Source organism: Cyrtonyx montezumae, unplaced genomic scaffold (genome assembly GCF_038088225.1).
Source record: "Cyrtonyx montezumae isolate F1298 unplaced genomic scaffold, pur_monq_1.0 scaffold_14, whole genome shotgun sequence".
Taxonomy (NCBI): Eukaryota; Metazoa; Chordata; class Aves; order Galliformes; family Odontophoridae; genus Cyrtonyx; species Cyrtonyx montezumae.
Genome location: NW_027071870.1, coordinates 15,646,398 through 15,671,900, shown reverse-complemented (window position 1 = coordinate 15,671,900; position 25,503 = coordinate 15,646,398). Strand labels below are relative to the sequence as shown.

At 37.3% G+C, this 25,503-nt stretch overlaps 1 protein-coding gene across 1 annotated transcript in view; it reads right to left on the bottom strand.

Moving 5' to 3' along the window:
• Positions 1 to 2,681: 2,681 nt before the first annotated feature.
• Positions 2,682 to 25,503, bottom strand: part of NCAPG2 (non-SMC condensin II complex subunit G2) — a 36,374-nt gene continuing 13,552 nt past the window's right edge. Inside the window, exons 10-28 of the mRNA XM_065731529.1 lie at positions 24,854 to 24,949; positions 22,070 to 22,195; positions 19,735 to 19,914; positions 19,350 to 19,502; positions 16,317 to 16,539; positions 15,155 to 15,264; positions 14,538 to 14,711; positions 13,256 to 13,326; positions 12,827 to 12,980; positions 12,498 to 12,671; positions 11,922 to 12,038; positions 11,671 to 11,814; positions 9,828 to 9,927; positions 9,087 to 9,271; positions 8,166 to 8,309; positions 7,019 to 7,122; positions 6,084 to 6,181; positions 5,641 to 5,743; positions 2,682 to 2,927 (exon numbers count right to left, since the gene is read on the bottom strand). Of these exons, the coding sequence (XP_065587601.1) occupies positions 2,876 to 2,927; positions 5,641 to 5,743; positions 6,084 to 6,181; positions 7,019 to 7,122; positions 8,166 to 8,309; positions 9,087 to 9,271; positions 9,828 to 9,927; positions 11,671 to 11,814; positions 11,922 to 12,038; positions 12,498 to 12,671; positions 12,827 to 12,980; positions 13,256 to 13,326; positions 14,538 to 14,711; positions 15,155 to 15,264; positions 16,317 to 16,539; positions 19,350 to 19,502; positions 19,735 to 19,914; positions 22,070 to 22,195; positions 24,854 to 24,949 (2,508 nt within the window). The 3' untranslated portion in view covers positions 2,682 to 2,875. The remainder of the gene's footprint in view (positions 2,928 to 5,640; positions 5,744 to 6,083; positions 6,182 to 7,018; positions 7,123 to 8,165; positions 8,310 to 9,086; positions 9,272 to 9,827; positions 9,928 to 11,670; positions 11,815 to 11,921; positions 12,039 to 12,497; positions 12,672 to 12,826; positions 12,981 to 13,255; positions 13,327 to 14,537; positions 14,712 to 15,154; positions 15,265 to 16,316; positions 16,540 to 19,349; positions 19,503 to 19,734; positions 19,915 to 22,069; positions 22,196 to 24,853; positions 24,950 to 25,503) is intronic.

Here is a 25,503-nt window from a genome sequence, read left to right as displayed (position 1 = left end):
CTGCTGGGCCTTGTTTCCCAGCCAGAAAACAGCAAACAAGCTTTGTTGGCAAAAAGGGAACCAAACCCCTAATACAGCAAACCAATACAGATACGATTAATGAAATGGATTAAAGCAGTTCATTCCTACACTAAGTCTTTAAACTGAGTATAAATGTATGAAGGAGAGAGCTATAAGCATGCCACCTCCAGGTGTGACTTGTGTGTAGAAAACCTTCTGTCCAGGTGCTAGTGGGATGTTAACAGAGGCTGCCAAGGCCAATTGCTCAAACAATATCTTACAGTGCTGTTATCTCAGGCACATTTCAAACTATTTCATTAATCAAAGTCATCTGCTTGGAAAACTGAACAGATTTCAGTAGGTCTGTCTGAGAACTCTGGGAAGTTCCATGACGTACAGTTCTGATAGTATAGATGGCCACAAAAACTCTTCTGAATATCAGCCATCCTGTAACAATAAGCAAAGATCAGTCCCTCTCCCCCAGCAACACTGCAAAGCCACTTTCCATTAGTAATATGAAACACAAATGATTTACGGGTTTCGAAAAGATAATAAAGGTTAAGAAATATACTCCTTATTTGTACCTTGAAAACAGAAGGAAGATGTAAGGACGTAACATTTTGACAAAAGTCTGCACAGAGAACACCAAGCAAAGCTGAATAAAATTGTCTGAAAATTTACAAAGACCCAAGGAGAAAGCACTTGACAGATTTTGTCCCAAGGAATTCAAAGATCAGCACTCATGCTGCAGAAAGCCAATGTTTTTTCACCCACGAGGAGCTGTTAACAGAGCTGGATTAGATCTTGAGCAGCACTGCTACCACAGAACTATTTCAACCCCCCTGAGAACCACGTGAGGATCAGCCACCAGGAGGACAATTAAGCCCTCTCACCCTTCCTGGCAATATCACCTCCAAGTTCTCCAAATTAAATCTGCCTATTTCTGGCATTGGCTGTCACCTTTATTTCAGATCTAGAATACTGGGTCTGTAACAGGTAGTCCACTAGAAAAAAAAAAAGACAAGTAAAAAGGCAGTGTTACAAACTGAGGAGCATAAAAAGGCAGTAACTCCTCTCATCCAATATGAGCAAATAGTGGAAGACCAAATAGCAGAAGAAAAACCCATAGTGATTTACATATTCATTAACTAATTTGTATAATCAGAAGATTTAAAAGGTCATTACTGGAACACCTGCCTGTTAGCAGATGTAGAAGAATGAAGGCCAGAGAACACTGTTTTTATGAAGATGTTGGTAGATAAATAGTTGGCAGACCTGCAGCTACCTGCTGCGGCAGCATGTCTTTCTGGCTCAGGCTACTGTGGGGAGAAAGTAAATCTGGAATTCCCCTCTCCACACACACACACACACACACACTGACTTCCCTCTTGCAAAGTCTGACAGTTTATTAAGGATGTGATTACTTTCAAATAGCAACGTGCCAGCTAAATAAGCTTCTGCACACAAGATTAATGCACTAGAAAACTTACCAACTCCCACCACAGAAAGATGCCTGTTTAGATAGATGGGTGAACAGCACCACGTATAGATCCTAATCAGAAATAAAGAGGCTGTCTTAAATTAAGTCAGTTTGCTATTTTTGATGTCAGCGCCATTCAGTAACACAGGAGATACCAATGAGCCATTTATATGAACACTAAATGGGAAGCACCCCATACCACGTTGTAGTTAACCATCAGATATCCAAGTCTAAGACAAAGACCGTATGCTATCTTTCTGGTCTCTGCCTGAATCAGTTTCTGGGGCTGCCTGCAAGATCTAAAATAAGCAAAAATGTAGCATCATGAGCTTAGACATCTAATTCATAAGTGTCTGTGATAAGGCAAAATAACATTCTGCAAACGACATTGTATTACTAGTATCAAGAGAGCACCTGTTCCCATTATAAAACTAAATCAGTGGCTTACACGTCTGTCACCTGCAGCATTAATTTGTAAAAAGGGCCAAATACAAAGCAATTAAACTTATTTAAACTGAGATGAAGCCCATGAGCTAATCCAGTCCAATCCCCAGGCAGGAGTAACTTCAAAACAACGTCACATTGGCCGATCAGGTTCTTCTCTTCTTCTTGTCTACTGAGCTGGGCAACATTGCCCCTCAGCTGTTTCCCCACCACTGCTCCCAAGGTGGAGTCACCTGGCAACCAACTGAGTTCGCATTTCATTCCCTGCTAAAGACTTCAAATGAAAATGTTGAACAGAACTGATGCAACAGCATCTGCCTTCAGGAATGCCACCAGTAACCTGCATGACTTTGTAGCACCCTTACTGTTGTAAGCCTGAGCATCCTGGCAGCTTTCCACTCCAAATGTAGTTCTACAGTCCATCACTCTCCAGTTTGGCGACAAATACATTACGTCAGTCTCCATAAACAGTCTTCCTAAGGACAAGAAAGGTGACATGCCCGCTCTTTTTTCATCCACAAAAAGGAAGGAAATGTGATAGGCCAAGAAGAATTTGCCCTCTGTGAATTCATGCTGGCAATACCCAACCACCTTGCTGTACTTCATGCGCATTCACATGACAGTTCTCTGAGAACTTCCCAGGGACAGAGGCTACGGTGGCCTCAGTCTCAAAGAATAAGATCCAACTATCATTTGTTTGATAAAAGCAAGACAGTGATTTTTATTCCCCCCAAGAAAAAAGACAATTTTGTACAAAAAAACCTTCTTAAAGGTCTTTGAGAATCTTTAATACTACATGATTTCTATATACACTTCTATACTTCTTGCCTGATTTAAATGTACAGAATAGCAGAAAATAAATCTTAACTAATAGTAAATTTACAATATAATCTTTTTTTTTTTAAACCCAAAACAATAGACCTTCTTTTCACGACAAAAGCTTCCATGTGGTCAGGGATTCAGAAGTTCATCCAAAATTTTCAGGGACGATTCATACAGAATTCTGAAACAGCATCAAACAAGGCATGACACAGTTAGACAGCGGAAACAGCGTGCAGCCACGCCATGCTTCCATCCCCTCATACACCCATGTTCTCTCTCTCTCTGTTTCACATTACTCCTAAACAGCCACAGGAGTCAGCTTTGGGACCTCCATTCGGAAGGCCCTTTTTATTTTCTTACATTCCCTCAAGCTGTCACACAGGGATGCCTCTGGAGTTGCATCCTAGCACAACATTTCTAGTAACGCTCCACAGTATCCTATGAAGACAGAAGGATTTTGCTCTTCTGCCAAAACATCGTTTCATTATTTCAGTGCTGACCTCTATATATCCTTCAGCTAATTTCTTATTACTGTTACAGTCTTACACTCAAGAAGCAAAGTTACTCGGATATTTAGCATCATCGCTAAGACGCCGTGACCACGTGTACACCAGACAAAGCAGGATGCTGCATGTCAGATCATCCTGAATTCCTATGGCCATGGTGATGTCACATCATCCTCCTTAAAAAGGCTAATAGCCTGCACAGTAACCTAAGCACCACCATGACTGCAGGGCTGCCCAGGCAGGAAAGCTTAAGGCAGTTCTCCTGCATACAGACGGTGACCTTGCTGATACCGCGCACAGAACTGACAGTACAGAACAGTGCAAGAGTCACCATCCACAGATGCAATGAGAGCAAAAAGGAGACTGGGAAGCTAGCTAAGTGGTAATGCTACAGAAATATTTTCCATTTGCCAAGTTCCAATTCTAACACCCATATACTGAGATGGTAATTAAAGTAATTACAGAGCATCAAGAAAAAAAGGTGTTATTTCCAAGCACCTTCGTTTCAAAGTGCATGGAACACTTTTCTCTAGGCTCCGAATCACGGCAGTGACAGCTTTATTAGCATTTTTGGGGGCTAGAAATAAATACTTGCATTTTATAAAGTAAATTAACATGTGTGCTATTACTCTTGAGGAAATCCTCTCAATATACAATATGCTGTCCAGAATTTTAAAGTGCACTGAACAGCAATTTCAGACCCACGGGGCCTTCTTAAACTGCTAGCTCAGCTGAAGAGGGAAGACTAATTTATAATGAAAAGTTTTGCTTCTAAATTAGTGTAACAATTCCTTGCTTAATGACAACACTTTAAGTACTCGACCAGACAGGTTTTTACCTATTTCTTTTTTCATTAATATGTAATAGATTACTTCTAAGTTTAAGATGCTGGTGCAGAATGTCAGATCTCTGGGGAAATTAAAACATCTCACCATTTCCTAGCATACCTGGGCATTAAATAAAGCAATTCACCAAAGTTACTATGAGATAATATACTCTGAAGAAAGGAGTAGTAATACTATGAAGTATTAGTTAAAACACAGTAATAAGTTTTAGCATCAGTGCAACATGGTGTGTTTGTAGCACTGTGCTCAGAGTAACGATCTAACAGCTGACTCGCAGCACTCCATAATTAACATTTTGAGGCTGGGATTGTAAAGTGGGAAAATACAGCAGTAAGTTTACAAAGGACAGCGCAGGTTTCAGACTGCATATAACCCCACTGTAGTTACACAGTGTGATTAGAGCACTAAAAATGACATGCCAGCAAACACCACAGGCCCTGCCAGTTCCACCAGAATGCCTATCTAAGAAAGCACAAACACTGTAAATCACTCACGGAAAACCTAACCACTGAGGAACTTTCTCTTAACCCTTTCCAACATTAATTTGTTTACTTTCTGGAGAGTAGGGTAAAAGTTCACCCACCAGACACATTTGTGGGTGTTCTTACTGCACAACTGCAATTCTCACAAATTCAAAAGCTATCACAGCTTTGCAGGATTTTTTGTTATCACACTGTAATTCAGATTGCTGTTACGAACACTTCCCATCATCGTGTTTGTATTCATAAGCTCTTAATTTTACACAAAAGTCAGTTGTAGATGATAAGGAGGTACCCACTCATACATCACAACATTAATCACTGTGCAGTATCTCATACTCTTCATCCATCCCAATTTCTAGGTTGGGGCAGAGATGTTCAGATACATTCATAAAGCAATTATCTGTGTTCTTACTGAAATTTATAGTTGGTAGTGCACTCAAGTAGTAGCAATTATTCATTCTCATGTGCCCATTTATTTAATCACATTAAAAATATGCTTTAAATTTTCAGCCTTCTCTTGATTAAGAGAATTGCTTAACTGAATCATAATATTCTGCTTCCAGCCTTTCTTTTCCTGCACATAATTATCACTTTAAACAATATTTTGCTATGGCACTTGATAACCCAGCATTTCATGATTTAACAGAAGAAAAACCTGTTCATTTTTCTGTGATTTTGCTTCTCAGGTAAGGTCTCAATCAAAAGAACTTGGTTCTCAGTTCAGTTCAGTAACAAAAGCAAGATTCCAAGCAGCAGGGTCACTGCTATGATGTCTTACTCCTGTGAGTACTGCAATATACAGGCTTAAGCCATAAGGCATTCACATTAATGCCAAAAAACAGCCCTGAACTAAAATCAACATGTAAAGATTACAATCACAGCAAATGCATGGACAGGAAATTTAATCCTGTGCTGAACAATGTCTCTCAGGGTTTTAACCACAGCTTTAAAACATGCAATCATTCAGAGTCCTTCAACTGCATTACAGAGGTACAGAACACCTCATTTATGGTGCAAGAGGTACGGGAGGGGTTAGTGTTCATTTCCTACAGCAAATTTACCTTTCAGTACTGCTAGATCCTTCTGTGGCAGCTTCCTTGTAGGTTATAAGCTTCCTCTCGATGACAGGTGCAACATGCTTCAGAACTGAAGTTTTGTGCTTACCTATTTGAAATATGATTATGTTGAACAAAAATAACGCTTAAAAGACAAAAAGCAAAAAACACCTTCTGCAACTTGTCAGATTATCTTCTTGAAAGACAAAAAAGGAAGTTTTAATTAAAGATAAGATATGACTGCAGCAAGCCAAAATGCAGAGATGGACCCTATGAGTTAGCTATGTATTTTTCATCCAAACTTGCAAGCTTAACACCGCCATGCACAAGTGATATGCCTCAGTGCCTGCTGAATTCTATTTAAAGTATATCAGGAATAAATAAATTAAAAATACATAGCACTATATATATATACACACATATATACAGTACAAATTGGTTTGACTGACCTTTAATTACAACCACAATGCAGACTGTAGATGTAAGACTAAAAACCCCTTCAATTTCTTCAGAGAGAATGCATTCCAGTAATTCGTTTAAAAATGACCTAAAGATAAAATGAAGTAAATATACTTTCTAAATGATGTTTATTTCAAAATAGAACAGAACAGAACAAGCTTGTGATTCTATTAGGCCACCACCATAGCTTGGAAGGTACCACGCAGGGCAAAAAGTACTTATTGGGTGGTGGAAAACTACCAATTGCTTCTGGGACTGTCAGCATGTTTGAGTTCGTAAATTGCTGGGGAAGAAAATAAAAGGTTTTCCCATAGAACAAGCAGCTTCTCTGAGAAATCAAGAGTCTGTGAAAAAAAATACTGTAACTGCTGGAACTTAATTTGTGCAATTTATAGTGAACTTTCTAAAATCAATTTATAGTGAAGTTTAAAATACATTATATGACTCCAGTGGATTGCTAGTAACAACTCAGGCCCTTAAATCTAATACTACTTGTAGCTCAATTAGAACCTAGAGTTTAATTAACATTTTGTTCTAAAATGTGTATGTCATAAAAATTAAATTGGAAATGCTTCCAGTTAAAAAAAAAAAAGCAACAGTGAAGAACTCTTCTATGAAAATATAGGACTTGCAAAAGGTTTTGAATTCTATACAGACGTTATGATTGAAAAAAGCCAAATATCTGATTAAAGAGCTCAGTGAGATGAATACCTTGTAAATGAGAACTGCTGGATGTGTAAAAAAAGAAAAAGAAAAAGCTCACCAGTCAGTATCCCCAAGATTATGATCACAGGTGAATTTAATCAGAAATGTCCATTTCTCAAAATGTATTTGAATTCAGAAATTAAAACGTTATTGAATGTACATGAGCTGTTCTATTCTACATGATTAACAACCTTGGACGAATGAATGGAGAAACATTTACCTGACCACATTAACAGACTTGATAATTATGGCCATTAAGCTGCTTGAAAGAGGCGGAAGGTCTGAAACTGTCCTTGGGATAGCAAAATCTTTTTCACTGGAAGCCTTAAAGAGAAGCAGTCAATAACTTAATACCTATGCAGAAAGTATTCAGGCAATTCAGTAATTACACCAAACAATACCTATCCTTAAATGATTAGAAAAAAACATTCCCATGCATTGTTTGAGTATTTTTAGATCAATTGAGCAGCGTCCAAAATAACAAAAAATAAAATTTAAAAGGCTAAAACTGAACCATGTAAACAGCATCTTGGGAAATGGTCTCCACACTTTGCCTGGATACAAGTTTATGACTGGCCACTACATATAAACACACACTGAGCAGAAATGAACATCCTTTGTGTATTCATATTTAAGTATGTACCACAATTTCTTAAACTTAGGTCAATTCTTTTTCCATCAAGTTCTGAATAGGATGGCAAATATTTAGTTAGAACACAAGCTGTGATTTACCAGAACAACTGCACGTATCCATAAAATTCAGAATTCATTCCCTTTTCTCCATTGGTAGGCATGTGTGAAGCCACTTCCTGGAAAGCAGGGCCTCCATAAGCATAATGGCTGCTTGGAAGGACAAGTGCCACAACCACAAATAATCCCTCTTCCTCCTCCTCTCCCTGAACCCTGACTGCTGAGCACGTTATCTGGTCCGGAGTGTGCCTGCGGTCAGTCAGGGTCAGCTGTCTTTGCTGAGGGGAAGTCTGTGTAAACACTGCATAACAACAGCCAAAACTTGCTGGTGTACCACTAACACTGCTTTCATCTCAAATGCAAACCACAGCACCAGACAGGCTGCTATGAAAAACGTTCATTCTTTCACAGCTAGATTTGGTACAAATACACAAAGATCTTCTCAAACATTGTGAAATTGTCTGTCAGAACCAGCTAGTGAATGAAGTGTCAGGACATGCACATTACATGTGTTTGTAAACCCAACAGATGCATTTCAAGATCAAATTATGGCATATGAAACATCCTAACATGCTATAGCACACAAAATCTTCATCTGCAGCAGGAAGAACACATTTTCTGAACACAGCTTTCTACTTCCAATATAACCTTTAAAAAGCAATCAGCATTAACTTTACCTCCTGTAGTGTGTAATTTATCTCTGCCAGCACTGCAGCCAGGAGAGTGGAGAGCACACCCTGGTGAAGTGCTGGGCAAAGCGGGCGCCAGCACTGCACTGCGCGTATGAAATCTCCGAGAGGTGTTTGAAGAGACTGCATCAACTAAAGGCAAAGAAAAACAGATCTGTGTGAAAATAGCTGAAATACTGCACGAGCTGCTGTCTGCAAAGAAGTGCAGGTGATACCTTCAGAGTCACTGTGGTACTTTATTCAGTTGGGATCAGGATGGAAACCTTCAACATTATGTCAAAACTCTACTCACAAGCTTCAGAAAAAAACAAATCATACATTGGTTGAACCAAAAATAAACGTAATTCAAAAGCCCTAAAAAGCAGATCATCATATTTTCCACTGTGGTCCATCTGCCTTCTACCATGTTCTCTGCTACACAATGCAAGAAGCTCAATTTGCTGTGAAGAAAGGACGGTCTGAAGAATTTTGGGACATCATCCACACATTGAAGATATGTGATGATGAAATTCATGCCGAAACAAACATTAAATAGCCGTAATTTCCTAAGTGTCTCAAGATCAGAACGTATATAACCATATCCTTTGCTCAGGGATTAAATCCATTTTCATTGACAAGAAGGTTAATAGTCTGTGAGTGCCAGGGTAGTTCACTGGTACAGCAAATCATTCATGAGGAAGATCATTGGCGACATAAACTATTCTCTGGTTTACTAGTGAACCTGTCACAAGACCAACAGTGGCTAAAAAAAAACCTATTGGAGATGGGGAAACATTAATATTAGAAAAAGTTACTCAAAGTATAAATCAGATGTTAAGTGGAATAAGAACCCTCAAGTGTAACATCACTTTGCCTTTGAGTAAAAGTATGGATTTACCTACATACAGGTAGCAATGTTAAGAGGAATACCTGAATCCCTTCTTCCCGCTCTTCCTTGATTTTGATGGCAACACATTCCAGAACCTTCTGGAAGACAGTCTGTACAGCTTGGAGAACACTTCCTACTTCATCCACCTCAGTGCTCTGAGTTAAAGAAGCTTCAGTAATTTCTTTTAGGGCACACAGTAACACTGGTGTACAAAAGCCACCTCTGGCTAGAGAAAGAAGTAAATACCACAATATGAAAATTGAAATGAGATATTCTTCAGACACAAAATTAGGAAAAAAAGCTCAGTTATATACCACTAACAGCTATAGTTTCCTAGATTTAGTTTCTGAGCCCCTTTAGCTGAATAATTAAGTACTAATTGAAATGTATGAAACAAGTATAAACCCAGTGTTCCTTCAAAAAATTATCGAAGCCCATGGAATAAAATTGTATAGTTTGTCAGGAACTGAGCTTTAATTCTGTCTCTGCTGTCAGCTTAACTTTCCAAATGTGAGCCAGATTTAAACTGCACTACAATTTTGTCTCCCAATACTGAAATGATTCTGTTTTTATACAGATATATATATACACACACAAAATCGGTGTGCATAAATATTTATGTACATATACTACTATGTGATATTAATGATAATAGCATCAACTGTAAACACCCTTTTTTGAGGAAGAAGTTCTATAATGCAAGAAAGCAACAGTTCTGTTAACATAAAAACACGTCACCTAATTGTGTGTGGAGGTGTTGATGTTAGCACAATACACCATACCTGTCTGTATAACTGAAAGTGCTGTATTTAGAAAGTATGCTTGAAACTTGAGGTTTCCAAGACCAACCATTATGACATCCTTGCAGACTGACAGATAGGCCTAGAGATGCAGAAATAAATCAGAAAAAAACACCATTACATAAAGCAACAGTTCAGTTGCAGCGAGAATTAATAAAAACATGAAATCAAAGGTATCATTTAATTAGGTTTTTGTAACCAGCCTGCATTTACATGAGCTGGGCCATTCAAAGATGCAGACTGTGATTAAAGGGAGTCCCAATCTTTCCCTTGACTAAAATTTCAAAAGACCAACAGCTCAATGGTAAAATCTATACTAGGGTAGTATAGATACATAAGGGAAATATAACAGAGGACAGTTAAAAAATTGCTTAAACATTACCTAACCATGTGCCTTCTGTGAAGGGTAAATGGACAGGGGGTAAGGGACACTGTCAGGAGGCAGTAAGCATGTGGGATGATCTAAATCCCTTTCTCCATCCCTGGGAATTGGAGGAACACTCCGATAGCAGTGTCACAGAATAAAGACGAGCCCTGACACCAGGGTTTGGTTATCCTATATGACATACTGGAATGAGCCAACAGGATCCTTTCAACAAATCAGTGGTCCAATGAAACTGACCCTCAAATGAATCCTTGCTTGTAACAGCAAGTACAACATTCAGCAACAGACAGCAGAGAGGGCAAAGTGAAATGGGGAAGAATGGAATGTCACAGGGAAAGTGACAAACAGATGGAAAAAAATGACACACCCATGTCCCTACTCATGTACAATATTAAAGAAGAAACTGTAACTATGGCATAATACATCGACATCTTGAGACAACCAAGCCTCTTTTAGTACTGGCATTCTTAACAAACATGCAACATGCAAGCAAAACAATTCAAAAACACAATAAATACTTCATTCTGATGAAATACATAATCCAGAAAGGTGAGAAGCAAAGAGGAACTGCTTAACAAACACGTAGCTTATTACATAAACTCAAGGCCAGGCTTCCCCTGTTAACTTTCAGACAAGTCATATCAGCATTTACACCTTAGTTTCCTTTCTGGAAATAATGATGAAATCTACTTTAGCTCCAACTAATAGGGAGCATTATTACTGACCCATCCAGTATTATGTCAGATAGGTAGTTATCAATTGCAGAACTATTTTATTATTTATCAATAGTTTTCAATTTCTATGCAGACCTGGGAAATTGATTAAACATGTTCTAGAAATGCTGGCACATTCTTTATTTTGTGTCTTGTCTTTCCATAAGACCGAGTTCTGCGACTGCAAACTTTTGACAAATAGCCACAAGAGTTGAAGTATGCATGCCAACTATTCCGTTCTGAAAAGAGACAATAGCTTATTAAACACACAATTAACCTGTCCCAAGATTCACTTTAGCACTTAATGTCTCTTTACAGCCTTCAAAAAGTCATTTGGCTGTAGCAGTGGGATTTCAAGTTACGAAAAAACTCACTTCCTCACTCTTAAATTCCCAGCTAACTTCCACTCTCTCACTTTGCTGACTTCCATAAATATAAATATGTTTTCTGGCACTAAGCACCAGAATGAAGCATACTGAATTCCTCAGGGAATAATTCTAACTGTTTCTTCTGGAAAAGCAGGAAGGCAAGGAAAGAAGGAAGCAAGCAAGTCAATACGATTAGATTTAAATCCTCTCTTTAACAATGACATCACCTTCCTGGACTTCCAAGTCACACTCTATAGTGCACTGAATATTCTGGATAACGATGTTTGTAAAATGGGAATTCACATACACCACTTATTTGGCTGAAGGCAGTTTGATTTATATGATAATAGATCTCTAACCTGGATAATTAACTCAGGAACATTATTCTGTGTTGAGATTCCATCCTCTTGATTGGTTGCGAGTATAAAAGGTAAAACGTGACTTTCCACCCAAGCCCCCGTCTCCTTCAGAAGTGACAGATAATCTTTTCCTTCTTCAGAAAACTGGAAAAGTTTATAAGAAGTTTATAAGCTTCTGAATTCCTACTCTTTCGGAATTTCCTTATACTGTCAGCAGTAACTCTGCTTATTCTGAAAAGGTATAAACATACCTTGTTTTGAAGATGAATAGTCAACCTGCAATACAGGCTGAAGGCTCTTAAGCCAGTTGCTTGTTTGCAGCTACCAGAATTTCTATCAGTTGCTTTCAGAACTGAGCCAAGAATCTCCTGAAATATCAAAGTTCACATTTATATTTGTCAGAAAAAAAAACCATCAAGAAGTTTTGTCGTCTTTTTCTCAGTACTTTTAAACAGAAGATTTTAAAATATGGAAGAAAAAAAAAAAGACAAATCCAAGAAGTGTAATTTCTATTACTTTCATTTTGGAATGCTACGAGTGAATTTCAAACTGCTCCTTACATTCCTTCCATTCTGAAAGTCGGGTTCCTTAAAAATGCTTAACATCTGGTCACAAAAATTAGAGGCTCCTAAAAGTGAAAAAGCAATTAAAATCTGCCACCTGTAAATAACTCTGAACTAATATAGATTAGAATATTTGTCTGAGGTAGAAGAGGAAGAAGCTATAACAAAACCTATTTATGCAACCTTGCAGGGCTTTAACTTGAGTAAGGCAATCTATAACACAATGCATTCTTATATAAGCACTGCTTATGGTAAAGACATTACCTTTGCAGCACTGAGAGTTTTCAGAAGGTGATTCAGTTTCTTTTTAGGAGCAGAGAGTAAGCAACCACAATTAACAGGATGAGACAATAAATATTCAATGTAATCAAGTGCTAATTCTGGCTTCGATTCCTGAGTTACATGGATACGCACTCGCCGTTCTGATGTATTGACATTCTGTAGGAGAAGGAAGCACAAAATCAGTAAGATACAGTTAGTGTTTAACAGTTAAGACCAAAGAAGGAAAATACAGCATTAAGGAAGCTGCTCCTTAAAAACAATAACAGAACAATACATTTATGCAATCTAAGAGTTCCTTGATGTATGCATACCTTTCTTGGGGTAGCCATGTCTGACAGCCAGTCACAGGCCAACTCCATCACGTGTCCCACTTGCCCCCAGTGACACATGCAGTCTATCAGGGTACAGTATTTGCTTTGGTCAGCTCCACTGTCCACATTTCTGAGTCTGGAGATCACACCACAGCTTAGATTTAAAAATAAGAAAAAGTAAAAAAAGGAGAGGAAAAAGATGTGTTAACTTTACATTCATTATTGGAGAAATCATTCAAAGATAATCAACCAATATAATACCACAAGAGATGGTGGCTCAAAGACACATTTACACCGTTTTATTAGCTCACTTATCCAAGTTAATCCAAATTACCCAATTCACCAAAAGGGGCATTTAATATGTCAACTCATGAAAAAATTAACAACAGTCAACGGGTGTCCTTCACACTTTGGATCTACAAACAGTACCTGAAAGTGGGAATAGCAGCAGGGGGCATAAAGGATGCCAGAATAACCAATGGGGTCATGCAACGGTCATCCTATGGAAAAAAAGCATACTACCATGAACAGACATGCAAAATTTCAGAGATAACTTAAAAAAAAATGATTAAATGATATCAATTTAAGCATTTCTTTCTTTTCACTAGAAATGGAAGTAGAAAATCTGTAACACATGACTTACAATCTGCAAATAACAAATGCAACACAGACATGCACTAGAAGTTATTACAACACATCAAAACAGGAGGTACAGAAACCAACCTCTGTGACAAACTGTTCAGAAATAATGAATCTGTTGCCCGTGCTTGATGAGTACAATGAAATTAAATTACTATTTATTTAGACATCTGAAGAGCTGAAGTCTTTTTTTTTTTTTATGTTATTTTAAAAATCATCTTTAAAAAGTGTGTAGATTTTCAGGAAAGATATACCTCACCTCAACCTAGCCTCCTGATGACAGATCTTTTAGATGCAAACTCCTTACTCACTGTAAGAATATCAGAGTCAAGAGGTTGCTTGCTAAAGCTGGGTATCTTGTCTGCCCACCAGAACTTCAGAGGAGGGGCATTACATCCCCTGCCACAAAAAAGTTTTGAACGTCCTTGACAAATCCAAATGTTTCCAGGGAAGAAAGAGTATTTGGTATTCTGCAGTACAGATATACCATGTAGAAATGAATGGCTTCTCACTCTCTGATTACCTAAAGCTGATTTGAATGTCATTAAGTAGCCAGAATCAAAAGATGGTTAGAGAGCAGAATCCAATTATCAGAAGAGAATCACAAGAAAGTGACAAAGGAGCCTCAGCTGCTTCAGCTGTTCCAGCAGCTGAAGGGAAACTGGATCACAATAACAAGTGATGGTGGTGGAAGGGTTTGGAGGAAGCAAGTACAAAAACACGTGGACTCTCACCAACAACAAGAAGACTATTTTGCAATGATACATTTTCAGTGACTAATTTCCAAAAGGTTAAAAAACTTCAAAAACAGAAGAATAGAGTCCTATAAAAAGCAGTACAAGTAGAACAGCTTATTGCTAAGTATCTCTGTGCTAACAATTTAAGTAATGATTCATCAGATTCTGGAACTGGAGGGTGACTTTAAATCATTGATGCAATTTCCAGAAACTTGCTATTGTTTATAGCAAAACATACTTAAAACCATGAAAATAGATAAAACATACAACAAATAACATCATAAGAACATAGTAGAGCACTGACAGGAAAATCTAAGTTTAAATTTAGGCTTTACCTTAAATACTTTAAAATACTCAGGAAGTACAGAAGCAAATTTTCTGATAGTATAATCTTTGGCATTCTCATTGTGATCTAACGCTTTGTGAATACTTCTCCAGAGAATCACTGTAATCTCCAATAAACTTGCCATGCTGGCCACGTCATTTATTGACAACACATCATTCAACACCTAAAATACAAGCACAGATGATATTACCTATTACGTTCTAAAATATGAGTTTACCTTAAAATAAGGTGTCAAAAACACTGAGAACTCTTACACTCATTTCACAGAGGTGTTGTTCTTATCGTAAAACATCAACTCCATGGTTCACACATTATATTTCTTAAATACTTAATTGAAAAAAATCAAACAAATGTAACAAAGTGAAATGAGAGAAACATTCATTTTACGCATGCTCCATATGCCTTCCAGTTTGTTCTATGTACTGCATGAAATTTCTAGTATTTCAAGGCATGAAAAAGCCACGTTGGTGGTTTTCCCCTTCCATCTCCACAAATGTTCAAATACTTTCCTTCAGATTTCAGTCATACCATTAACTGCCTATACATCTGAAATCTAGCATCACAGAGAACTGTAACCAGAACTTAGCATAAAGCAGCATTTCTTACACTTAGGTTCTCCTTTTCACCTTCATCTTCACCATCTTCATCAAAACTCTCTTTGATTGCTTTCTGGATGCAGGCATTCAAGCAGCGACGAATAGTTAGCATCAATTTAGCTACATTTAAATACAATAAGAATAAATTAGATTTTTACTATTTCTTAAGAACGTCATTAGAGGTCTCTTCCAACCCTATGGTTCTGTGATTCTGTGATTAGTAAATGCTTCTAAATATATTGCTGGAAAGCTGTTGTGAAAAGCAGGCAACAGAACCAGAAATAGCTAGGAAAAAAAAAAATATCAAATTTCCTAGTAAAAGAAAATGGAAAAATGGACAATACTCAAATATGAAGAAGAAATAGCCAACAGTATCAGCAGGTTCTATAACTGCATTGTTAAAAACATCTATTCAAAGAAAAAAAAATGGAAGCAGGATCAGAGGAAGCTCCTACACTTCCTACATGTCTGGCATAGCTATTAATTTAATGAACTACACCCAGTAACATATCCCTTCTAGTGTGCATTCCAATTATCTGTGATAGGCAGCAGTCAAACCACTGTGCTCCCTAATGCACAGTTCATCTTCAGATCAAGGTGAGAGGGTGTGATATGTGCTCAGCTGACAGCGGGGCTAGCTGGAACGCACTAACGCACGCTATACCTGAGGTACCTTACTAAGACAATACAATCACTCGAGCAACAGATTCTCAATTTTGCCCAGGCTGACTACTTTGTTTTAGAGTATCAGAATTCATCTGAAACAAAATTTTCCCAATCTCACTCGATGCAATTGCACTTATATAAAATGCAGCTTTGCTTTCTACAGTACATAGAGCTGTAACTGAAAGTCTTAAACTATCAGAGTGGGAGACATTAACATTTTTCAGTTTCTGTAGAAGCTCCTGCACAGAGATCTCATTTCAGGAGTCAGGGTATTTTACTTCAATATTGCATGATAAATAAATACTGACTTAAAATAGTCTTAAGGTACATGAGAGGAGACACAGAAAGAGAGACCAAATAGTAATACTTGCAACGAGTACAATACAATACAGCACTGAAGAGCAGAAACAAAATCCAAATAATCAGTACAAACATTAGAGAAGAATTCTGAAACGTAATGGTGTCATTTAGGTATTTCCAAAGACTCAAAATGTTTTTTACTTTACCTATATTGGTGGGGGCAGTGTACTCATAAGCGTACTGATAGAACTTCCTGGCTGCTGCTGAATTCATCTGGATTAAAGCGACGCAGCGCTCGCACCACACATCCTCAGGCTGGTTGATGGGCAGGAAGGAGTTGAATAAGAGATTGACTATGCGCCGTGACACAGGCCGCGAGTCGACCTCGAGGCGAGCCAGAAGATGCTCCATGGGACAGATTTTCCAGAACTTGAAAAAGTGAGTAAAGATATTAAAGGAATTAGAGGAAATAAATAAACAAAACATGTCTGCAGTTCTCTGCACATCAAGTCTCAACAAATATGAAAAGCATTTACCAGAAAAGCAGGTGCATTTTTAATTCCACCATTTATATGAAATACCAGCATGCACTTGAAGGCCCACGTTGCTGTAACAATGCTATTTACTGTCCTGATGTGCTTCTAAGTCCCCTGCGATCTCCAAAGGACCACTAAAATTCTGCTTAGGAGAACTCAGCATATCTGCAGTGTTAAATGTAACTGCACACCAAGTATTACAGAGAAGAACTATCTACAAGGATATCAGCACAGAATATAATTATTTGTCATTACATGCCATGTTGCACATGCTCACCGCAGGACAAAATAGGACCAAACTACTTTAAAAGTACTGCCATGCTCCACAGAAACCTGTGCAGGACAAGACTCCTTACAAAATGCCCCCAAAGTGTTGGCCCATCCCATCAGAATTTCAGGTTATTCATAAAGCAGTAACTGAAGGCTATGAAATTCAGACAGGATTAACCTAATCCTTGGTTTATAGGAGCTGAACCTTTTACTGCATGAAAACAAAGCAGTGTGGATGTAAGTTGTCCAGTAATACCTAAAGAACAAAAAAAAGGATAAAAAATATCCTTAAGAACTACACCTGAGGTTGAGAATTATGTTTTTCACTGTCTTCTGTTGCAGTAAATTCAAAATAATTCAGAAAACCAAAAAAGATTGTTTGCTTGAACTTTCATACTGAATGACAAATAACTTCCAAACAAGAATTTCTTACACGTTTCAACAGCAGCAGTTTTATGCCTTTTATGTGTTTTTAAAGGACTGTAAATAAATATTAAAAAACTATTTAAAACATTGTTGCAATTGAATATATCTTAAAAAAACATCATGCTTTTTTGTATTTTGCTATACAGGAAACTACAGTAAAATAATATTTTGCTATTATAACAAAATCTGATTTTACTATTAGGTAACTGACAATAATGGATCACATCATGACTGTAGATGTCAATCTTTTAGATCACATTTGTATCAGTAAATTGCTTTATTAAACACAAAGTGTGAAGACTGAAAAATCAGCACTAGCACCAAATGCCTGTGTGACTACAGAGTGATGATGGAGTATTAAAAGTTACATACAAAAATGGTAAAAACTACTTCTAATCAGATCATTAGGGGAATATGTGCTTGTTGAATAAGAGTAGATAAAAACAAGAACATTACAGAAATCATGGCTAAAATTTCAGGGACCAACACACTTCATACACAGGCACAGTCCACGAAGTACAGCATCACAGAGATAGGACTGGCATTTCATCTCAGTGCTAGCAATAATGGAACATGCAGCTTTAGAACCTCCTGAAGTGGAAACTCTGGGAAATAAAATGCTGTCTTTTAGAGCAATACCACTTGGAACTACAAATGCCTTCTCTGGTTAACTCAAATAATCTCAGAAAGAACAAATTGTCCAAATGAAGGTACAGGTGAAGATTCCTGCAAACATCTCTAGGGCCCTGCTGGAGACTGCAGAACTGACAGTCTAATAATGCCTTGTTCCTGTAGTGTTTGTCTCTCTTTCATACTTCCTATGGATTCGATCTATCAGTGTATTCAGGTATGTAATGCGGAAGTACCAAACCTGCTGCTGCCTTATCTTATCCTAAACCTAAGACTGTATGCAAAAAGTTGGAAGCCCTCAATTCTGAAGTGGCTTCCTATTTATCTCGTGTTCTGAGTGTATATAACATCAAAAAGTGCTACAGTTGTCTACTCTGAATATAACATCCCTGAGTTGCTGTGATCAAAGGTGGAAGGCATGCATTCAGCAAGTAGGTAAATCTCTTGTTAGAGATGGATGAGTCCCTTGATCACTACATCCTTAAAATCTGACCAACAAATCATTTATTCCAAGTTTAATTCTCTCATGAACAACAGAGGACTGTACACGTTGTATGTAAATTCACTGCACAGAGTCACAGGACAAGCATGTCATGGTAACTAGGCTCAGCAAAACACAAAATCATCATTGAAATAATATATAAAATTTAAATTAGTAAACCATTCACAGCAGAGAGTGGAGAAAAAAGTCAAAGGAGCTGTAATGCCTCAGTCTGGACAGTATAACTGTAAGAATCCACAGCAGAACACAAAGTTTGTTTAACATCAGTATGAAAAGAAATGAAAATGCTGAAGTACAAACCCACAGACGGCGAATAAAAATTATAAAAAAAGGTAAATTAAAGTGAAAAAGCACTTCAACGAAGATGTTAAGCTTTTTAGAAGGTGAAGAAGTCCTGAGGAGCTTAAGTTAGTCTGATTGTTCCGCCCTGGCATCACCACCAGAGGGAAAGGAAGGCAGAAACATGTTGAGAAAACACTGTGTTAAGTATTTGGTGATTCCAACAACCAACGAGCAAAACAAATGAACAAATACAGAGACTGCTGGACCTACTGCATGCAATAATAAACCCAAACTAGTTGAAAATTAACAAGAAAGTGAGTGAGAGCAGGACCAAAACATACATGGCTCAATTAAAAAGCAAGCTTTCCATCACATTCACCATGTCTATAAGATCTCTGCCAGAGTAATATTCAGACACAGTACTATTTCCTACGGTTACCTCATCTCCCTTCCCAGGGATGGAAAGGCCACAAGTTCACCAAAACTACTGATAATTAAAGTATTAAAAGTTTTTTGGTTCTTTTTATTTAAGGCAAACTGCAGTAACATTGTTTTTAAAACAAATGCCTTCTATCACTCGTCAGTTAACCTACCTTAGCTGCCTTAGTAGCCTTAATTTTCAGCAGCATATCCACAAAAGCCACTCGCACTTTCTCTGAGTTGTCATGAAGACTGTGTGTAACTGTGGGAAGGAGCTGCTCCAGTAATGGATGACTTAATTTGTTGTCCAAAGTTATTGGTAGACACTGCAAGAAAAAACAATTACAGTAATTAAAAATATTCTAAGAGTAGATTTACAAAAGAGATGCAGCTAAAAACTGCTGCACTAAACTCTAAGGTGAAACTTCAGTATGGGCTGACCCTATGTATGCATGCTTTTCCTTTAACATTCTGTAGTAAAAGTTCAGTGTATTCACTGAACTCATTACAGATGAATAAGTTTCAGATATATTCTATTCATTTAGAAGAAAGACTTACTTTAAAAACAGAGCATCGAACATCAGCAGATGTCACATCACACGCCAGTTCCTCAATTAGCTTTTTTAATAGATCAGCAATAACTGTTGGAGGAATCATCTCCCAGTATTTGGATGTTATCTGACTAACCCCAAGTATCCCTGTAGAGCGGACAACTGGATGTGGATCTTCCAAGAGGCTCTATAACAGAAGAACAATGAGAGCAGGAGCATTATAGCTAACCCACTGCTACTTGACAATAATTCCATGATTACTATGCAAATTGTTATGCTATGAGAGAGCTACAATATTAATGTTCTCTCTCGGCATTTTATTATGAAGTGAACAAGAACATTGCAATGAGGAACAAAGTTAAGGTAATGCTGTCCAGTTACTGATATAACATGACTTCTGAAATAGTTTTGATTTTTTTAAGATAATTTACACTAAGTTTTGCACCCGTGACTTAATTAAGAATATTAAGACTTCTATGTACACAAGTTTGCATTGGCCACTGTTTGTGTATGTTAATATAAAAACTTTAAATTCAGTTACCTGATGTTTATGTTTACAAGAACAATATTGATGATTTCCCAAACATTTTAGTGAAGAATCTACATCCAATCTCATCTATCCACATTAATTAAAATTTTTTCCAGGTTCTTTCAATTGGACCTCACTTTGGAAATTTAGGAATAACATTCTAAACTTGTGGTAACACCTACTAATCACATGTAAAGCTCTCTTCACCAACCCTACATAAGGATCAAGATCATTACTCATCCATGCAGTCCATAGGCATGCAACCTTTTGGCTTTCCTGGGCTGGGCCACACTGACTGAAGAGAAATTGTCTTAGGCTGTATACACATCACTTCAAAAGTAATGCCTCCTATTTATCTCTAGGGAAACTACAACAGATACAATGAACACTAACTCTGCTTGGTAAGAGCAAATTCTCAGCCACAGAATGCTATTTTTCAGTATAGCAGTCACCACTAGCTGTGCATTGTCACCAGCGATGAACAAAAAGCTGCATGCCTTGTTTGTCACCACCTATACCAGCAGAAGAGACCCACTGGTGCAGTCTCCATTGCTGAAATGCAGCACTGTCCTCACATCTACTGTTTGGTCTCCATCAATGTTCAGGAAGTGTCAATGAGCACTTTTTTTTTTTTTGAATGGAGGAATTCAATTCTACTTTTTTGTTTCATAAGCACTTCCACATCAGACAGCATTTTGTCAGACTGCTCATCTGTCACACAGCAACAAAATGGAATGGAATTCTGGTGAGAAGGTTCAACTTAAACTGCCATATCACCAACATCTGCCTCTGATGTCATGGGCCAGCATAATAAAAAGGAGGCATTACTTTCAGAGCTGTCCTTGTAAAGTATATACTATGAAGCAACAACAATAAAAAACTAGTGGGATAGGTGACCTTGTTTTTGTGAAACTAACACATCAGTCAGGTTCCATGGCAGAGGTTGCAATTCTTAGTGAGTTTTCAAGATGCACAGGAATTTTTTATGAAATGTTATCCTTCCTGCACTCCGTCCTTGACAACAGCTGCTCACAAACATGTACACTGCCAAAAGCAATGACACGAATAAGGTGTGACAGTGAAACAAGGGATATTTTTCTCTGTTGAGAGAGGTCTTACAGAAGTCTACCAAAAAGAAATGATCAAATATTCGAGTTGAATACCTGACTGCAACTCTATACACCCCATGTGAAAATTTGCAGGTAATATATGTCAAGTGCAAATGGATTTGCAAACATTAAATTGATTTTTATTTTTTTGGGAATCTTGAAACCTGTTCTCAAATTCGTGTATCAAAACAGAAGACACAGCTGCATATTTTTTTTTGCTGTTCAGGACTGTGTTCAGCCAGCATCATAAAATGCAGACTATTAATTGCCATAATCTGAGTTAGGACCGCAATGCACCCTCCCCATGCCCTGGGGTCAGCCAGGCAGTGCCATCACACACTGATGTGTGGTTGTTGTGAGTGAAGAGTGTGCACCTGAGCACTCAGTGGGGAAGAGCTGCAGCCAGTGAGCAGGCAGCACTGTGAGGTGTGCTGAGCCATATGAAACCTGCGTGCTGGACACACCTGATACAGCTTTCAAAAGCATCTTTCATTCACAGCTCAGTAAATAGACAACATCATTTTTTTTCCTTTTCAGATCAACAACAGACACCAAGTCATTTTTTTAATGTGGCACAGAAAATTACAATAGTCTATTTCTGCGTTTTCTGCATGCCAGGCATACATACTATCCTGTAATTCCATTCATTTTAACTACACCAACACCTTGTTTTTTGAGCATTCAGCATTTTAGTTATAACTTACAAAAAGTTCTTCAAATTGTTTCTGAATTTCAGTGTCCATCTCTTCAGTGCTAAAACTAGGATCACGAATAGGAAAAGCATCAATAAACAAAAACGCTGCGTTTGATCGAACTTCTGAGTTTCTTGCCTGTTACAGTGAAGGAAAAATAATTTCAGTAAGTACAGACTTAAAGGCATATCCTAGGTAATACTGCTCTCCAAAGACTTCTACCAGGTTACTATTTGTAATTAAGTAAACAGGAGAGCTAAGTTCTTAAATATATAGAAGAAGTTATAGTAATGTGATTTTCAGCACCTTACATTTCTGCCCCTTCTGTAACACCAGAGTTGTCAGAACAATAAGCTCTCAAAATATTACTGATTCCAAGAGCCACAGTCTGAGCCCTTCTTCTTTCTGCAGTGCCGACTAAGTTAAAAACATTTGGGATTTCTCTCGGTCACCTGACATGAATACTTGGGCATTAATTCTTAAATCTTCTCTAAAAAAATACAAGAATCTTGAACTCAAGCAAACCTTTTACTGTTAGGTTTATACAGACAGGCACTTTAATTAAAAAGCTGAAGCTTATTTCTTCAAGAAAACAGCATTTAGAAACTAAGTAGCAGCAAGCCTGGAGTCTTAACATCCAACACCAACATACTCAGTTCTACATCTATGCATGCAAGTAATAGGATCATGTTCTGAGTTCTGCCAGCCAATCAGAAGCCTGAGATAAATGTCGTAACTCGGACATTTTACCATTTGTAACCATTTCAACGTGTTACTCGATATATTTTGTTGGCTGTAGAGCTCCATGTAAAAAAAGATGAAAAAAGTGTATATTTAGGCAGTCAGGAAAAATGATTGGCCCCTGTAGGCCCATTAAGGATAGAAAATACAGAGCAGTCAATGAAATGAAGAAAATATGAGATTCAAGGTATGTCAGGAAGAAACATGAAATATAACCAGCGGAAAATGTTTGTTTGTCGCAGATCCCTGATAAACATCTGTGCTCACTTTGGCAAAAGAGAGAAGGAAAAATTTTGTTCAGATTTTGAGTACAATTACAAAAAAATAAGAAAACATATATAACAAGTCTAATGTGAAACTAGCAACAGAGGCTTACTTAAGAGCAAGATTAAGAGAGTGCAGGAGACCTCCTGACTACAATCTTCCAATTCTCCTCTTCTGTCATGAGATTTTCAGATCAACAGAGGGAAAAGAAATGGTACAGCCATGTAATATTTAGAACTAATGAAACTAATGGCAAGTAAAAACAGAAAAACACAAAAGAACTACAATTACTTAGCATGTAATTTATTTTTATTTCCTTTCTGAATTGATCCTCACGGGAGATGAGGGATGGGCATCTCATCTTCAAGCAGGAAAACAAAACACCACCACCACCGAATTCTTCAAGCCATCAGAATCAATAAAAATGCCACAAATGATACTGTGAGAATAAGTAAAGCCCGTCTATAGGCTCTTTAGAACTTATTTTACCTCACAGCCACCAAAAGGAGCCTTCAGTTATTTGATTTAAAAACAAAAACAAAAGTTCATGTTTCTTCACCTTTATGCCTGCAATTCTTTGAGGAACTGTTAAGAGTTTTTAGATAGACAGACATTAAGATATATTGTATAACCAAAAAGTGGCTCTATCTATAACCAAACAGGGCACAACTGCTCTCTTGCACAGAACACCTTTCAGAATGAAGACATGAATATATAAGAAGTTGCATAACATTATAAAAACTGAAGGGAGCACAAAGGCTTATAAAACTCATGTAAGTAAAAGCCCCAAAGGAAACTTGTGCTCTCTGATATCTGAGGGAGTACCAATTTAAGAAGAAACAGAGCTGTATATTATAAACAATCATTTTAGAGAGGAAATAAAGGAGTTTCAACATGACCAATTCCAGAATACCTCGTATTCTAACAGATGAAGTAGTTTTATCCATCCTTCATGCAGAAAGGAAAAGGCCTTTTTAATGAGTTCCCTTTCTTTATGACAACCAGGAACAAGATTTGTTCATCACTGCATTAAATTAGGGTTTTGTACAGTGGTTAAAATAGCAAACTGGTTATCTAAAATGAAACTAATATTTCAAGCTTGGGAGAGGAATCCACATTAGCAGAAACGATTGTAAACTTCCCTTTAAGTGCCGTATTAAAGTATTGGTGATTCCAAGTCACAGCAACAGTCCCCTTAAAAACAGCAAATACTTCAGCAGTACTACATAAAAAAGAAAAATGAACTATACAAAAGTAAGATAGTGACCTAACCAAAAATAAACTGCCCAATTTCGATTTTCAGTCACATATGTCCTTTCCCTTACCATAAACATGGCATTGAATCACCTGGAATGGAGAATCTTTCCTTGGATTGAAACATTACATGATTCATAGAATTGCTGCATTCAGCTTTTAACAATCCTCCCTGTACCTTCCTGAAGTTTATGTTCACAATAGTTGGATGACGTTGCTGAAATAAAGCAAGATCTTCATGACCTACTTGATGTCTGTTTAGTTCTAATCTGAATGTGTTTAACTCCATATGCAGAAGTTATCCAAATAAAAAACAACAGAAAATAATGAACAAGAAATAAGCCAAAGAAACAGAAGCAATAAAAAACCCCCAAAACACTGTTCTAGCGATAGAACCATAAGTGATATGAAAATTATGAATATACGTAAGTAAAATCAGATGCTTATAAGCATATTATTAAAAACAGAGTATGTGGGAGGGACCCGTAACTTAACAGCTGGAAAAAGACAGCACTATATACTAAGAAAGAAAATTACCTTCAGTGCTCTCCAAAGGATAGGTTTATACAATCGATAGAGCATTTCTTCTACTCCCTGACGAACTTTACTTTGTTTATGAAAATAACTCAGCATCTGGCAAATCAAACAACAAAAAATACATTTTGCACACTTCCATGAACATTCAAGAAAGATGAGGTGTTGGGGACATTAGAAGCATTCATAAGGGAAGGCTGGACCTGCTGTTTTTTGTTTGTTTCTAAACCTACTGCTCTTTCAGGAAAGTAGCCCAAACACTGTTCAACAGAATAACTGATTTTAGTTACTCTCCTATTTGCTTAAGGAACTTCTGCAATCTATAGGACCATTTTAAGTTAAAATCCTGCATACTGAAAAAGAACCAGTCTTCATTAGCAAATTTATTCCAAGATCTTTCCACACCTTCTCAATTCAAAAGGGATTTATTTACAGTATGGTCTTCTCATGATTATAACCTTCTCTGTTTCTCAGTGGAATTAAATTAATGTGTCAAAATTCTATTCCATCAAAATTCTACACCTGAACCTTGTAAAGCTTTTGTATCAAATAGCATACATTCCTACAACAGGTGTTGGTATGAATTTGTACTTTAGTTCTTGGAAAAATATGAAAAGCACATTAAAAAAATGAAAAAAAATTCAGTACATCAA